This window comes from Acyrthosiphon pisum, chromosome A3 (genome assembly GCF_005508785.2).
Source record: "Acyrthosiphon pisum isolate AL4f chromosome A3, pea_aphid_22Mar2018_4r6ur, whole genome shotgun sequence".
Taxonomy (NCBI): Eukaryota; Metazoa; Arthropoda; class Insecta; order Hemiptera; family Aphididae; genus Acyrthosiphon; species Acyrthosiphon pisum.
This window is the reverse complement of record NC_042496.1, coordinates 40141901-40161082: the sequence shown is the minus strand read 5'-3', so window position 1 is coordinate 40161082 and position 19182 is coordinate 40141901. Positions and strand designations below refer to the sequence as shown.

General features: G+C 33.2%; 1 protein-coding gene across 1 annotated transcript in view; it reads right to left on the bottom strand.

Moving 5' to 3' along the window:
* The window catches only part of LOC103307660 (serum response factor homolog), an 81781-nt gene that overhangs the window by 3142 nt on the left and 59457 nt on the right, over window positions 1–19182 (bottom strand). The window contains exon 3 of the mRNA XM_008182327.3: window positions 8543–8702. Coding sequence (XP_008180549.2) covers window positions 8543–8702 — 160 coding nt within the window. The remainder of the gene's footprint in view (window positions 1–8542; window positions 8703–19182) is intronic.

Sequence of the window (19182 nt, the reverse complement as noted above, 5' to 3'; positions counted from 1 at the left end):
TTAAAATACGTAGGCACAATTATTTTTTATAAGCATTTGAAGTTGACTTTTTTACAACATTTATAAAATTTAAAATTGAATAATTATTTTGTAGTTAAAAATTTATAAAATATTCAACTTTTATATCTAAGGATTGAAAATTTAAAACAAGATTCCACGTAAATATTTAATTCTGTTGCCAAAAATTCTAAGAAATACATAAGCTCAGTTTATTTTTATAGTAATTTTAAGTTCAAATTTGGACAAAATTACACATTAAAAAACCTGGAATAACTATTTTAGTTATTTTGTTGTGATTGTAATGATTGTATAATATTATTTGTGGGTACTTGAAACTTCTAAAGTATACTATTATATATCTATGATGGTGCCACGGTTTGTTGTTGATGTATAACGCGTTACCTGATGTATATTGTGATATGATTAATTTGGAATTTATTATTAATACCTATTATAGGTCAATTTTTTTTTAATACTATAGATAAGTATACCTATAATAGGTATGTCTAATACCTAGACTGACAAACCGTCTCCGCTCAGAATCGTTTTTCTTATACAGTGATATTATATCATTGAATTCAAATTTAATACTATCCATTATACAGTGACCCACTTGTAACCTACTGTACAGCAGAGTGACATCCACTTGCCCACCTTTTTTTTATTATCGTTTAAAGCTTTCGGATATCTGTACGTATTTGAAAATAAATACTATATTAATATTTGAAAATAATTTGATTTAGCCCCCACCCCCCGTGAAAAAAATCCTGGGTTTTTCCTGGGTATGCCCTTGCATGATAAAAACTCTAAGCAGTTCGTCTATAATATGTACGTATCAAGTGCAGGGCTATGGTCCGCAGTCATATACAGACTATATAATATTATAAGCGTTTTTGGATTCATTTTATTGCCGTCGCGTGAGTCATGAGTTCCGTTCTTACACTGCTCGATACGTAAATATAAAAACGACATGCGCGTAAACAGAGCCGATGAGAAGAACCTAAAGACTATTTGGGTGAGAAAAAAAATATAAATGTAATGTATGCGCTAATAGTATAGGCACTGTTGCGATAAAATGTTTAAAAAAACACTCTTCGTCGTCATTATACAATATAGTATATACATGATGTTGCACATCTGCTTGTAGTAATAATTGGCAATAAAAACACATTTCAGACGCCACATACAGCTATATAATATATATATAGGTATATAATATATATAGCTACCTAGGTATAATGTATGCACCTATATAATATATGTATATTCCGTCTATGATCATTCAAATCACAACCCATCAACAATAGCGCATATTATAATATAGGTATTGTATATATGTATCATTATATAGTATATAGATAGACGTAGGTACACTATACAAACGAGAACCCGTTGAATATTTTATGAGATTTAATACATATTGCGGTCGACCGAGCAATGTAAATAAAACGCCGTTTAAAGAATATTATTCGTCGTACGTGTATGTTAAATATTTTATTAGGCCGACCCGTGCGAGTGTGTGCGCTTGCCATCATAAAACGATTGCTAATGCACGAGGTAACATACAATTACGTAGGTATAATAATAATAATAATAATAATAATGATGAATGATACTACATATATTGTATATTATATTATAATGAACAATTTTTCTACAGATAAGGTTTGGTCACAGCTAACTACGAAGACTGAAGAGTGGTATTATCATATACCTACCAACGACTGATATACTATAATAATATAAAGCACGCGATTTCTGTGAGTAGGACGAAGAAAAATTATAACGACATACACCTTCTACATATTATTTCGCGGTAGAACATCAAAGTTTGCAGTGTACCTACTATACTCTGAGAGAATTTTTTTCCAATGATTGAAACTCGTTTCTAAATTTATCGGATTTTTTTTCGCCTTCGGCCGTTTCTCGCAGTGTACAATCAGGTACTATATAGTAAATACTGCTAACGATATAATTCGAATGTACAACAAATACGATATATAATATTTTAAAATTCATGACGAGCCATTGTTTGTTAAATAATTCCGTTGCATTATGATTACGGGAGAACTTATATATAATAATATATAGGTACCAACCAAAGTACCAAATACAATACAAATGTACCGTTACGAGCGTGTGTGCAGCAGCAGAAAAAAAACCCGAATAGAATTACTGCGCGATTAATATAAAATAATATAATATAAGTTAACCACCGCGTTCGACAGTATTCATATATCGACGTTTCTGTATATGTATGTATGCACTAAAGGTAGTACTATATATATATATATATCTACACACGACGAACAATATTATAGTTGTATTAAACGTCGACAGCAACGCTACTTGTCAATGCGCGATGTGTTTGAGGAACTCGCAAAATCATCTATTCACTCTTCATTCATCAGTATGACAGGAAATCAATTATGGGGCCACTTCCGCAGTCCGCACTAAAAAATACATATTGTATTTTATTTTATATATTATATACACCTACAAAAATAACGACGACGACGACGGCGACACAATCGTATTTCGTAATGACTCAATCGCAACAACTTATACGCGGTGCGCGCGCACGGATAATTTTTAGAAACTTTTTTTCACGAGTATTGTATGATATGTTAAGGATGATACTAGCCACTAGGTGTGAACAAATAATAAATAAATAAATAAACAATAGATAAAGATCACATGTTATAGACAATAATATATGTAAATATAAAACAATATCGATTCCAGACTGTATCTGTAGGAACGGTTTTCTACTCTTGCGATATTTCGTGGAACACTGCATTTTTTAAAATCTATAGTGTATGTGATATAATAAATAATATTATGTTTGTTAAACATTTTGTATGTTTATAGCTATTAGCTAGTAAGTCGTATTGGATTTTAGTCCAGAAGCAAAGTATATACCTACGATTTTGTGTTAGAAACTTTCAATCGATGACCTATTTTTACAGTTTAAATATTATTATAGGTACAATTGGACACATATTATTATTATTATTATTATTATTAAAAGATACCTAGTGGCTAGTAGCAGTTTTAAGAAAGTATATTTTGTACGTTTGATCTTTTTATATTTTCATATAAAAATGTTAGAACTTCATTTTAAACTAAGTAAATATTTAAACAAATTAAAACGTTCTTATTTATATAAGAATATATATTTATATATTTGTATAAAATATATGTTTACAAAAATATTTATTTGAAAAAACGAGTTAGGAACAAGTGATTAACGAGAACAAACATGGCGGTACATTTTAGCCCCAGCTGTATCTTGTTATAACTTATAAGAAATATTATTAAAAAATAAAAATGGCCGAACAGTTAAAAATAACATCGTACAGAACTTCAAAATAGGTCAACATATAGGTATGTATACATTATGTTATATTTCCATGTGTAAAAAAAATGTGAAATAAAAAATGTACCGGGTCAATATATTAAATGTTTAAGGACAAATTAAATTATAAAATACATAAAATAATGAGAACAAAGAAGAAAAAAGTTAATTAATTATATAATATATTATTATTGTTAATTTATTGTTGAACGTTGGAATTGAATAAACCAAAAATATAATTATTAAAGACTTATCACATGTAGTTTTAATAAAAAAATTATATGGATTACGTTACCTACGTTGTTCGGATTCTAAATGGTTTTTATCGGTTCCGATTGTTTCAGGTGCAAATCTTTGAATAGATTTAACATGACAAACCTAGCACCCAGCGTACACGTACACTGATCGTTAATCTTAAGATTTTACTGTTTAAGTACCTATATTATTATTTTATGTTTAATCATAACGATTAACAACATTAATCATAATATAGGTAAGTACATAAAAATGTATTTTCATCCAAAGTTGTTGATATATCACTACACATTTAGCTGAGTTACTAAAAGCTACTGGAAAATTCGAAAATTAACTTTTGAAGTATGATCTGTATTCAAATTTGAAATTTATAAAGAGGTGTTGAATGGAATTTCAATACCAACATTAATTATTATTTCTCTTAAAAAAAATTAAAACCATGTGGGATATACCATCCAGGATAAAAAAAATTGCATTAAATAGAAAAGATCGGCAACGATTTCGGTCAGCAATCAGGATTTCAAATAAGTGTCTATAGCTATAAATATTATAATTTTATGAGAATAATACTATTTGTAAACATGTGATTTCTTATAACAAGTTGAATAATTCAAGATCCGTAACCTGAACAGTAAAGTATCAAAATTCTCAAGTTAAATTATTTATATTAATATCAGCACAATCATACCAACTATCGACTTTAAAACGTCTAATCAAATATTAAAATTATGTATTCAATTTAAAAAATATATTCCATCCGTTTTGATTAATCATATTGAATGACGATAATAGAACTCAAATGCTTAAATTTGTTCTACACCGAGTGAATTTTAATTTCACGAAAAATACATGTCTGACATTGACAACAAAGTATTTTAATGTTTACATTATTTTAAAAACAGATTTATTACATTGTGTTGTTGGAAAGAGGAAAATATAGTGTTGCTTTCAATTTAATTTAGTTAACGAATTTTGTATACATATAATATATTAATCTGCACATAACAGGACCTAGGTATATGTATATCATGGTATACCTACATAAATAGTATACATTTTTTAATGTTTATACTTTATTAAACGATTTACTAGATAACAGTATTAACGTTTTTTCATTGTGTCAGAGTCCAGAGAGTATAAGTTGTTAAAAGATGCAACCAAGGAAAGGAGCAGTAAGCCAGGAACCCGTAGCTCGAATGTTAGGTACGCCACTATATTAAAATATACTTTACAGGTGCGCGGGCGTACTAATCACAACAGTATTATACGGTAGTAGGTACCAATAATGTACCGTAATATTTACGTTAATATGCCATAATAATAAAGTGCCCAACAAATAAAATATAAATAATAATAATAACATGATCATCACGGTGGTGGTGTTCAATATCGTAGAATGAAAATAATAGAGCGCATTCCATATCCGATGGCGGGAATGTATTCTATATAATAATGATTGTCGTAAACGATGCGGATACGTATATTTACGCGGGCACGCGTCTTATAGAAACATTTCTCTCCTCTACACTCATTCGTCCCCTCCCAAAATATCATCAGGACTATTTATTTTCACATTTTTTTTTTATTATTATTGTTATTTATATGCATATACGCACTAAACGTGTACACTGTACATACGACGGCCGATTAGAAGTAAAAAAAACACACATGCACGCGAGAACGGGCGACAATTGTACCTGCCGGTGAAAATCCAAACAATTACATACGTCCTAAATGACACGTTAAATTCTCTTTGTCACGAAGTACTTGACACTTCGTCGACGTCGTTGTCGACGACGATGGCAACACAATATAACCACATAACATTGATGTTGGCCATTGAGTAGGTACATACCTATATTATATTATTATACCTACTTTGAGCACGGCGGACGCACCTCACACATGGACGTAAAGATAAAATAATAATAATAATAATAGTAATAAATTATACATAATATCACATTTTAGTTCTACACGGTCATTCAAATTTTACCTCACAAACTATATAGTAGAGATTACATTAGGTATTCTTGTGTAATCTCCACATTATTTATGTAACGATTAGAATGACTGTTTAATATTATGTGTACGTTTTCAGTGTAAATATGTAAATAACATAGGTGCTACAAATAGTTTCTAATTTAATTCGAAATAAAAATAGAAATTGCGATATGTATTACTGTCGTTGTCTTTTCTATAACTTTATCGCAGCGTATTGTGCAACTAAAAGTATACAGAGTGATCTATTTGATATTCTGCACTAATTATTTCAAATAGTTTTATTTTTTGAAAATATTTTTTCCATTTGATTTGATGTCATTGAAAAACATTTTTTAAATCATTAGTGCAGACACTCAAATGTATCAGTCTGCATAACTGTAGTGTGGTAAATATTGCTTCATTTTAAAATGTAAATAGTACCTATTTGAAGTTATATCTAATTAATTTCTTGTTTGAAATTCGTTTTTTTTATGTAACGAAGTAGGTACTGCAAAAAATATTCTTCATAGGAATATGAAATTAAAAGTGTATTATTATTTCATTAAAAAAGTAAACATTTGAATAAAAACGATAAAAATTGTATCAAAACTGTTGTTTTGCAATGATATCAAATTATGAAAAATAATATTTTCAATAAATGTAAAAGATTTTGAAATAATATGTAGGTATAAACGTTTAAATGGATTCATTATTGCAGTGAGTATATACATGCACACAAGTCATAATTATAGTAGTTAATTATTCTTTTTCTGATTATTATTATTATATGTATTATTTTTCTATTCTAAATTGACAATTAGCGTTTGTTCTCTGTATAATACTCATAGAAATAAAATAAACGTCGTCAACATATACCAGATTTCACTGTTAAATGTTTACAGACGTTCACTATTTAAAAAAAATCGAATGTATAAATAGACGTTTAATTTTCAGTTCACATACAACTGCAGTATGGACTACTCGACAGTTTATTTTGATGTGGTCGGTGTTTGAAGTATATGAAAAAATGTTTGAGAAATAATGAAACCGTGATTTTCTCCCAAACTTTAGTTACCTATATTAAAATAATATAATATTTATGCATATTCAGATGGATTCGAGGTGCCAAGGTATAAAGTTCAAGGATGATCACAAAAGAACCATCACCGCGACCACCATCGCCTGGTATATACAGCACACGTTGACAATATACCCATAATATTATTATATTGTCACGCGTTATCCATTGGAAAATCACCGCCCAGTCATCGTGGAATGTACCGTCGGAGAGAAGAAAAAGTATAGGAGAAGTTACGTCGAAAAGCACGGGACGCACACGATGTGGGTACACGCGTACGTTCGAGATTGAGAGAGAGGAGACGGAAGACAGATTAACCAAACATTACCAAAACCGACAACGTACGCACACAATGCGGTGCCGATGATTAGGCTAATTTGTGGCGTAACAATAATGACTTAACCAATATATCGACGAGCAGCAGGTGGCGGCCACGTTCTTACGTTCCAAAGAGATCTACTATACATAAATTCATCAGACGCGCACGTAGGTATTACACGCTGCATTACTGCACTTGCCCGCGTGTGCCCGTTTAACATGCCTTTAGTTTGCCTATCGAAATCGCCGTCGTCATATTATATAATTGTAATAATATTATCATAATAATAATAATAATACAGAATTAATTACGATAAACAAAATTATTTTTCATCGGTTGAATAACAACATTTGTGGTTATCAACACTGTTGTACATGTTAAAACGACGATAAAATATTTATCACAGATAGCGAAAAAACAGCATACGACCACGTTTCAAGAGCGTATATAAACCAAAAGGTTGAAACTTGAGCTATCGTATAGTTATGATTATTTAAAAGAACGAAGGTTGACTAGTAACAATACATATACTAATATACAATATAGTGGTATTTAGTTTTTATGACTGAACAAGGGTTATTTAAATTTTAAAACAGTTTTAACAAAGATTTTAAAAATTATACAACCGCCATGAACAAATGTACTTGGTAACTAATCCGGAATCTTCGATGATATAATTTGAAATTTAAAATGTAAGATTGGAATAAAATGTATTTTTGAGCGATGTGGCGATTATAATACTCGAATGCGACATAATAATATTATGTTATTACATAACATTAAACATAAAATTATTCATTTTAATACTTTGATTGAATGTCTTCGTATTATGATATAAGCGTGTCACCGCAATTGTTTTTCCGTAAGTTTGGCCAATTTTTTCATCGTGTTTTTGCGGTGGCCGAGTAAAAACTCTCTTTACAGAAACGTGTGAAAAAACTCGAACACGTGATCGCGAATAGAATATTGTATCTATATACGCGCAGCGGTATCGGCGTCGACCGTTTCCGGTACACTTCCTGTCTCGAAGTTGGCGGCGGCGATGTAAGTTTCCCCCCCAAGAGGGAGAGAGAGAGAGAGAGAGAGAGAGAGAGAGAGAGAGAGAGAGATAGAGAGAGATAGAAGGCAACGACGTGACAAACGACAAAACGGGAACGGAAGATGCCACGCGGTCTAGCTGCAGTGAAGTGCATTTTATTCAACAAACGTACGTCGTATACTATATAATACACCTCACTACCATACAACAACTGCGGCGCGCGCGAGACGGCTGCCGATTTAGTTTTTTTTATTTCCACGACAATATTATTCTTCTTCGTCTCGTTTTTTCTTTCGTTATTATTTTCGCGTCGTCGCGGACGGCCCTCCGTAAAAGGATCCGGTCCGGAACCGATAACGATACGAAACGTGCGCGGGAACGGACGCAAGACGAGAGATCGAGAGAGATGGAGCGAGAGGACGAAAGAAAAAATTCGACGAAGAGAACAACAATAATGACAATAATAATAATAATAGAACCCGTTGTCTACGCGTATATAGAGGTACTTACCGGGAGACGCGGTGGCTGCTGCTGCTGCTGCTGCCGAAGAGGACGTCGGTGGCGACGGCGGTGACCGTGTGGCTGGACCGGCTGCTGCGGGGGGCGGTGATTCCGATCCGCTAGACTCTGCGCCGCTGTCCGACGCTCTAGAACTCATCCCATCGGTTTCCTGGAAACAAATCAAACACGTTTTTACAATATTGTTTTTTTTTACCATATTATATATTATTATTTTCTATTCTTCCTACGCGTGGTCATGATGACATCCGTATCGCAATAATATTTTGACGATAAACCAATGTTAGGTATAGGTACCTAATACGATTTATGTCTGTTGTCACTTGACATAATAGGTTTATACAACAAATAAAAGCTAGCAAATGCGTTCACATAAACGAAAAACCAATTCAATATAGTACCATGGTATGGGTACACCTACCTGAATATTATAGTTCTGAAAACGATGTATAGGTATCCGGGAAACGGTTAGAGGGACTTTACAAAATTGTTGCAGACTCCTCCATTTCGACCAGAAACGAAGATTTTAACCGCATGTTTCAAGTCTTAACCATCTTTGGAGTATGTCGTCCGCTTTCCGGCGTCCGTTAAGTTGTACTTTGGTAATATTAAAATGTATGCGTATACAACTATACAAACGTTTCATTAGGCAGTTACCTAATAATATTATATTATTATGCAGTATGGTGATGTGTAAGATACTAAGATATCACTTACAGATATATTGTTATTTGTTTGATTAAAAACAAACGAAAGCAGTCGATGGTGCCTTGATTACAATGTTAATGATTTTTTACACAACAAAACAAATACTTAAACTTAGAAGATATTATATTATACTATAATAATATATTAAAATACAGATAATAAAAATGAGCCCATTACTCCGTCGATATCATCGGTTGGTGTTAAACAGAAAATTCATACCGAAAATCAAGTGACAATAAATATGAAATACAATATTATTTTCGCGGAAAGGGATCGAACCGTCAGTGTTACCAAAAACCAGTTCACATTTTCGTAAAATCACCACTGGCAGTGAGTGCAGTGTCCCCAGATTTTTCGAAGTATTAAATGTAATATGTATAAAATTGTATAGCTTGTCATCGACATTCATTAAAAACATGAAATACGCGTACAGTCAAATCGTAAATAATAATTATTATCGAAATAAAAATTGTTACATTTAGTTGGATTCGTTATCATATTATAATATGTACAGAAACATAAATATCTTAAAGTGTCTTACTCCAAGTCGTTACTCTTTCTGAACATTTGAACTTGTACATACAGCAAAACTACAGATTACAAATTTAGCAAATGGGCACTCGCAGATTTTGTTTAAGTACGTTGAAAGTTTTGTTCAATATTTTTAACTCATAATTTATAATAGAAAAACCCATTTTAACGAATGAATAAATGTAAAAACAATTAAAAAAAGAAAATATCTATATAGCCATATAGGTAAAGGGTCAAAGGGAATGTTGTGTAATCATATTCGATCTTTCGATAGTTTCACCTCACGACTTTTAAATCTTATGCATACGTATACAGAATTTTGATGTTGTAATATTTAATAATTACGTAGATTATAAGACCTAAGTAGGTAGATAGGTACTCAATAAGATGAATAAGTTAAACATGTTATCATGATATCAATGAATATGAAAATATTACATTACTATCTCAAAACTTATTTAATACGTAACACTTAACCTAATCTAACCTGCAATATAAATATACGTTTATCTATAGCTGATTAAAAAAGGAGATATTTTTTATAAACATTTTAAATAAAAATATTGCTTTACTTCAAAAGTATAATATATTATATATATTACGTATTCAACTATCAAAAGTTAACCATTTTAGTTCTCTCAGTGTGATTTGAATTCGGTATATATTTTCTAATGCCCGCGGTTGATTTCCTTTTCAATTTAACTTTATAGCTAGGGACTACTAAAAAACCTATTTATCAAACCTATTTTTATTTAAGGCAAAATTCAAATTAGTTTCAGTACAAACGATTATTGAACAAACACCTCTTAGCACTGTAATTTAATGTTGTCATTTATTTATTATGATCATTTTGCGGGCACGTGAACAGTTTAGTAAGTGATGTATTAAAAAAATAAATAATAATAATAATTAATAACGTTCCCCCTCCTCACAAAAAAAAAATTAACCAGTCTAAATCCTGTTCTATTTAACAGTATAATGACTGTGGACGAACATACCTACATTAATAAAACGACTAATAGTCTTTTGTTTTCCGAGTAAAATGAACATATAATTACATTCAAATTAATATCATGCTGCATTATGCTCTCTGAACATAATAACCTTTCATGAACATTAAACAGAAAAAAACTAAATTATATTTATAGTGACGTCCGTCGTAATGGGTAGTAATTTTTCACCAGGTAGCTCGACCAGTGGTTTAGGGTGTGAATGTAAACGATTTGTTGTCAAAATCTCTTCAATTTTCACATAATCCATCATTGGAGAATTACGTTACAATTAAACGAGTCTTAACATCTCTAGCACTGTAAATTATTATATAGGTATTATATAAATATATGAACACAACTATTAGTACCTATATAGGTATACTGCAACTGTACGTTGAGAACATAGTGATGATAATTTTAAGTACTATTTTAATACATAACAAACTTACAATAAACACGTTGGTGCGTTAGTATAATATGCCTACAGCTCTACAAGATTTAATGAGTGTACAAATAGCAACAACCAAAATCTCTAAGGTACCTAGTTTGTACATATCAAAATAATATATTATATGAATTATAATAATGTAATAGTTTAAACGCATATAATATTATGGTGTATAATATTGTATATAATATGCTCTCAAAAATAATTTGGCTCACGTAACTGTAGAATACACATTTAGGTATATATATATATTTATTATTCACATATGCACATCCCATATAACATGGTATATCGGAAATGCAAAATTCAGGTCGGTACCAAACTTCGAAAAACGAAATCGCTGTGTTAGTACACGTACTATTATAAATAGGCCTCGTCGCCGTCAAACCCGACCGTATGCGTTCTTTATATAAAGTATAAACACTGTTATTTGAGCATTGCCATTTAAGGCATACCAATGTCCGTCATTTTTTTCTCGATTCTCTCTCTTTCTCTCTATCCTTCTCCGTCTCCTTTTCCCGTGCATACATATAATAATATGATATACAGATGATGTGCTCGAGTATGAGTGTAAGTATATATATACATAATATGTATCGTTATATGTACCGAACTATTGCACCACGTGTGGTGCGCATAGGAATCAATGCGATAAAATGTAATGACCGTTGGCTTAAAAACTTGTACCTATACGAGACATTTTTGCGCACATACTTTGTAGAAGCGTGCTTTTAATTAATGACGGGACGGTCGCCGAAGCCACACGCGCGGTATTCCGGGTATGTTGGCACAGGTGAAAAAACATCGGTCCCGCGCGCAGACGTTCATTGCAATTGCGGTTCGAGTATTGTTTACAAATTTCGTGGATACCGACAATTGTTATTTTATTCCGATTCTCTTTTTTTGTTGTTTTGTTATACTTGTCTTTCTTTTTTTTTTTTATTACTTTTATTATTATGCGCCTCCCCCACCACACTCGACGTGAAGACTAATGACGACAACGACGACGACGACGACGACGACGACGACAGAGACGGCCACTGTGCACGGCACGAAAAAAAAGTGATAATAAAACCCAATTGCGCATACAATGGAATTGCACTTGAAAATACCGCTCATAATAAAATACGTACGCGCGCGAGACCGAGACGGAGAGGAGTATAGTAGTGAGCAAAGCGAGTAAAAAAAATATATATAAAATGATCGAGAACAAAGACCGTCTGCTGCCCCTGGACGACGACGACGACGACGCATCGACGATTACCGATGATGTTGAAAAAGCCGATCGATCGATCGATCCCCGGACCAAATCCTGTATTTTTATTGTGTGTATACGACGATTATGGGAGAGCGGCAACCGTGGGGGGACGTCGTCGCCGCAGACGGAACGGCAGACGGGAAACGCGCGGGGCGCGGGAGGAAGGAACCGAATTAAACGTTTCGAAGAAGAAGGAAAGCCAAGCAAAAAAAAAAAATAAAAAAATAAGAAATAGAAAAAAAATTGCCAACAGGACGGCCGTTATTTATTATAGGTATGTGTGCGTATATATATATATATATATTCAACGGTCGTGATTGACACTCGGGGAATGTGGATCTCGTCCGTCTCCGGTGCGTCGCGAACTATACCTCGCTATACAATATATACCCTACGCCGTCGTATATACCACTCTGTATATACCAACCAGCGAGACCGATCGGCCAATATTGTCGTTGTGTGTATACGTAATGAATGTGCGTACTATGTACTATGTACTATTGTACGTACACCTATATAATATTATTATACCGACACGGCCGCTGCAGTTTCTCGTCGATTGTTATATAGGTACCTAACTGCTGCAGCGCGAAACGTGCCGCGGGGGCGGCCGCATAATGACGTAGATAATAATATTATAATATAATATTTGTATATATTATAATAGCTGGTCTTCGATCAATAGACCCAGAGAAGGCGGACCCTATCGCGTCTACAGCGGTAATTTATCTCGCGCATATAAACACCCAGTCGTCATTGTGCATGCGCGAATAGATTTTCGAATGTACCTACGATATATAAATATATATATTATAATAATACATGAATAAAAGTATATATAGGTAGGTACTGCGTGAGAGAAGATTGAAAAGTATACATGTACTTATTTTTTCTTTCCCTAAGGAACATTCGTTACCGTGGTAAAATGTTTTATATATTATATAGGTATACTATGGTAAATTGTATATATTATAATATGTATAATGTATAATAATATTGGTATATATAGCCGGAAGGACATTTATTTTGACGATTACCCGTACGATAAAGGTGATAGACCTAATAGCAGACACCTAACGACGACAAAAACGGGTTATTTTCTAAGGTTTCACGATCATTAAACGTTTTTATATTTTCATTTTGAAATCGTACATATTATAAACATCGTATATAAATATAGGTTAGGTACAAGTCTATTATTCTATGCCATCTGTTCGTATATAAATAATTAGAAAACAAACATTTGAAGTGCAATATATATTATATCATAGGTATATATTTTATGTTTGGAAAATTATTTTTACTTTCGTAAAAACCTATGTTCATAATATAATACAAGACGCCGTTTATTATTAATTAACATTTTAAACTTTTCTAAGATATTACATAAGTTTTTGGAAATTATCTTTGTGCTTAAAAACAAAATATTACCTATATTTCCATTTTGCTCTTTAGGTTTGTCCGTAGGTAGGTATTACAGAAAATTAAACACATTATACGCGAATATCAGCTGGTATATACCTAACAATTCGTATATTATATGTAATTGAATATAGGTTCTATAAGTGTTTATAAGTACCTAGATAATTGTTTCTTGTTATGAATTATGAAACTACGGAATCGTTGCACCTTCTATATAGTAATATCTATTATGTGATAAATGATGATGATTCGGTGTATATTATAATCCCATATATAATATACCTATATATGTATACCATATAAACATAAATAATGTATAGTATATATTCGTATGAGGTTGAATGTAGATCGATAATCGCACATGATCAGAGATCTTACTAAAAATCTGGAAAATTCAAACTCACGGTCGCCTGCGTGGCTTCATGAAGTCTTTGCTTTTACCAACTATATACAAATATACAAAAATACAATATCAGAGTTCAACGAGAATCGTTGAGAGGCTGTGTAGTTATCCTTCAGCATTCGGGTAAGAAGAAAAACCACCCGACGTATATAAGAATAATATTATACACCTATATTATGATGCTCTATGGAGACTAGTCGGCGCGTAAAACACTGCACATAAATATATAATATGAGGTGTACCGACGAGACGACGAATTGGATGATACTTCAAAGAATAAAATGTTTAATAAGCACATCGTGAAACACAATAATATTATATACTATAAACTACACACGATAACGGCCCTTACGCAGGACCGTCGTCTCGGCCATTACTCATTTGTAGTCGTGAGTCGACTAATTTTTTATTGTAATTGGTCGCCTAAACGAAGTTCCCGAACAGTGTGCACAATTACACAAATTTATCGCCGACTAGGCGTGTGTTATTGATGTTCTTCGGAATTTCTTACGATAGCAGCTATTTCCACCAGTATATCACCAATAATTTCACATGCGCATAACTAAACATAATAATAGTATATAGGTAGGTAACTACGTATTAAACTCAAAATCGGTACGTTGCACATGTAAACAATTAAAACCATATGGTCGGTATAATAATAATAATATGTATTATAAAGTAGAGTGCAAAACCGGAATGCCCCAAACCGACAACCGCCATTAAAATGAATGATTGCGGAGTAGAACAACCTCCGAACCTTGACCTCGGGTTCGAAGTCGTCAGCCTTTGATTGCGATTTAAAAGCGCGCGTCCGCCGTGTTCTGCACTACTATATGATAAAATATGTATAAGATTTTTTTTTAACGATATGAGAACATTACTATTAGCTTTTTCGTTTGTATCATTCCAGGGTCCGGGGAAACGATGCGACATCCTGCTGCAAAACTTCGGCGATTCGTGTACAATATTACTCATAAGGACGTTAGTCGCATATAAATAAATAATATGTTACACATGCACATGGGTACTAACTACCTACTAAACACGAAAAGTTTCAAATGCCTATAATAATATACACGTTTTTAATTATACGAGTCGTAATAGTGTTACCGGCTTAGTTTCCTTTAAATAAATTAACCGTATTATTAACGTTGATATCTGTGCCCATTTATGGTATAGACGAATGAGCGGCGTCTTATCCCATCTGTTCCGCATTAATCATGTAAAACAACGCGTGTTCAAAACTTTCATTTGAGTTTCAATAACAGTTATACAGTTGAAATGGACGAAAAACTGTATATTTGTATTATGTACTCGCTATTATGTTATATTATATATTACGCGAGTCGCGAGTCAGAGCGTCACGATGTTTCGGCTTTCGGACTGCTCGAAGTCGCGTCTCGTAGAAAAATAAAAAGCCCTATGCACCCGCGCTGCGGCGATATGCCTACATATATAGGAGCCAGTAAACTAGGAGAAATTTAAAACAAAATTTCATCTCATATATTCTAATATTGTTCCGCGCGCGTGTATATTATAATAGAATTTCACTGCTGCGTACGCACGTAAAATACCGAATACACCAAGAAAGAACGGTGCGCGGTGTACATAATATTATATATTATTACGTTATGATATTCGCATGTCGAAAATAATATATAAAATACACACATTGGCATTGTAACCAAGGTCGACAATAATGTTATTATTATATATATATATAGTTACGCGCGATGAGGCCGACCGTATATATATTTATTATTCACGCGCGCACGCGTAGGTATATGATACATAGGTACATATATACAATAAACTCACACACACCTGTATATATATATGTTTGTGCGTGAGTATATAGGCTCATGTGTGTAGAAGTTCAAACGCACATACATAACAGATTTCACATTTTCAACATCCACATTCCTCGTCGAACCTTTGCGGATTACTTCGTAATCCCGTGTGCGTGTGTGTGTGTGTATATATATGTATTTCAATTGTTAATAGTTATTTGTAAGTTAATTAACACGAAGTCCTCCAAGACTCGGGTAGAATTTTAATCAGTCATCAGACCGCGCTGTGTAGCTGTCGGCCGTATCGGAAAAATATATAATATAGGTACTATATTACGTGCACTCGTAGGCGTGTTTTCGCTGAAGTTGTCACGACAGATTTAATCGGAATAATACATGACGTATGCAATACGGTTGTGTTATTAATTTTATATAAAATTTGATCCGTTTATGAGAGAATATCTCAGAATGCCATTTTACGCGTTCAATACACTTTTTTTCCCAGTCGAAAGCTGCAGTACAATTGATGCTGCGGGAAGGGGTTTAAAAATTCAAACGAGTCAGATCGCGGCGCAACGCCTACAACCGTACAACCTTCATAATATTATTATAATCACGTGCAACGTGCCTGTAAGAGAAACAAAATATTAATCCCAAAAACGCGCATATATAGATGGAAATCGATGGAAATCTCACCGCGCAGGAAAATAACACAATCTCATATAAACACACACACACACACACACATTTACATGTATTATTGCATCGGTCGCAATAACAGTAAATTACGCGACGATATAATTAATCGATAGCACCGCGGCTGCAGCAGCTACAGGTCTTACCGTCACGACGTCGAACGTTATATTACTACTATCTCTCTGTACCTACACAACACAGCTGTATAATATATTAATATAATTTATTATTATTATATAAAACTGGAGACGGACGATCGGCTATCACATCTGCAGCCGATATATTATAAGCGCGCGACGACGCGGTCCGTCGGCGACGTATGCCTCTGCAGCCCCGCGCCGTTCGTCAGTCAATATTGTTACGACGGAGAAGCAGGTCACCGCGATCGTAGTTTTCATATTATTATTATATTATGAATCGAGTGATCGAAACACACACACGTAGGTACCTACACGCACACATACACACGTATTTATTATATTTATATGCTACACATATATGTAGGTAATTGCGTAATTTCCGACGATTATCCGGTACTTGAGACTGCTGCTGCAGAAGTCTCCGCGGTGGCAGATTCTCCGCATATTATATATACTTTCTAATTAATTGCGCGCGTTACAAAATAGCTTTGCAGCACACGATATAATAATAATGATATGTACCACCGCAGGTAGAATATAATAATCAATATATACCCGACGCTGCCGCCGTGACCGCTACCGTAGTAGCTGTTTTCTATAAATATATATATACCTATATACAAATGTGATATGTATATACGTGGGTATATAATATACGTCGCGAGCTCGACTTAAAAGACGACAATGGCATTGAAAATTTACGATGCTCGCAAGTATTTAAGTATAAACACGCGTTTCGCGCTGTCGTCTTCAAAGCCCGTCGGTAATGAGAGATATTCATATGGAATGCTCTCGAGCGCGAGCCCGCGCGCGCGCTCGGTGATTTTCAGGATTATTGCCGCCGCCGCCGCCGCGTTAAAGGTAATTACGCGCTGCCGGACTGAGTTTATTATTATTTTTTTTTCTCCATTTAATTTCTCTCTCTCGAGCTCGCCCGCACACTAATGAAACACTCGTACCATTCCACACACAATCAAACAGACATTATATAATATATGAGGCTGTATATCGTATACCTAAGTATACTCACGTGGTTGAACTCGACGTGGTATTATAAATTATCATTGTCATCAATGTGCCGCTGATGTGTGTAATATCATGTACCTACTTATGTGAGCCAAATGGACGAAAGCCGCGAACACTGTTTTGGCGTCATCGACGGAATGGGTTGCAGCAGGGTGCGACCTGTATGAATGGTGGGCGGGGGCTGAGGAAGTATAATTCGACCTCACCGGTCTAAATAAGACTTGACTCTTGCGTGCTTATTTTAGTAAATATACAGCAGCGTTTTATCAATACAAAATAGTACAATATTTTTGTTCCTATATATTACAATATAATTTATAGGTATCCGAGCAATTTGTTTTACCTAACTGTCGACGGTAGAAACGACGACGAGACACGCGGGGCAAGAAAGAACAATCGCATTTGCAGATCACCGGTGACGATAGGTACCTATAAAATATATAATATAATTGAAAGGAATAACAATTATTGTCGTTTACTTCTCTCGCGCGTGTATATAAAATTCTTCAACTATTATCGGAAATTTCACACGACGATTATATTATAATTATACCTTCGCGCTTCGATCTCAATATATTATAATATAATTACTTACCCCATCATTACACACACTTACCATGCAAATTATATATTTTATATAATACCTGCCGATTGTTAGAATTATTGTCTTAACTTTTAATGATTCGTGAACGTTCGATAACCACTCATTGACTTTTAATTATTATAATCGAGATTATCGTAATGTTAAACTTTATACCTATATATATGTACCATATTATACAAGCAATTTTTAAGTTATGCATATATAAAGGTACAAATTTAAAAAATCAAAACTCTCTACAATTGTTTAATTCGAGTAAGTTTTTAAATCATCAAATACCGTTAATGTTAAAATGTTTCAATAAAGCAACGAATTTTATAAAACTTAATTACTCGGTGCTATATCACCTTACATAACTATACACGGCTTTGCTATGACACCTATACTAAAATTATTCAAACTGGCACATCACATTTTGGGCTAAGGTCAAAAGTATTGTGTTTTGGTCTAAACAACAAATTCTTTAACACAAAAATAAAATTATTATTGTACCGAATAAATTATATTTTAATATAACGCTGTTTCATTTAAATTAAGAATAAACAATTTTTAGTGCCACTTTTCCTAAAATATTTTGCCTTTTGAGATGTGTTGAATTTTTAGTTTTATAAAT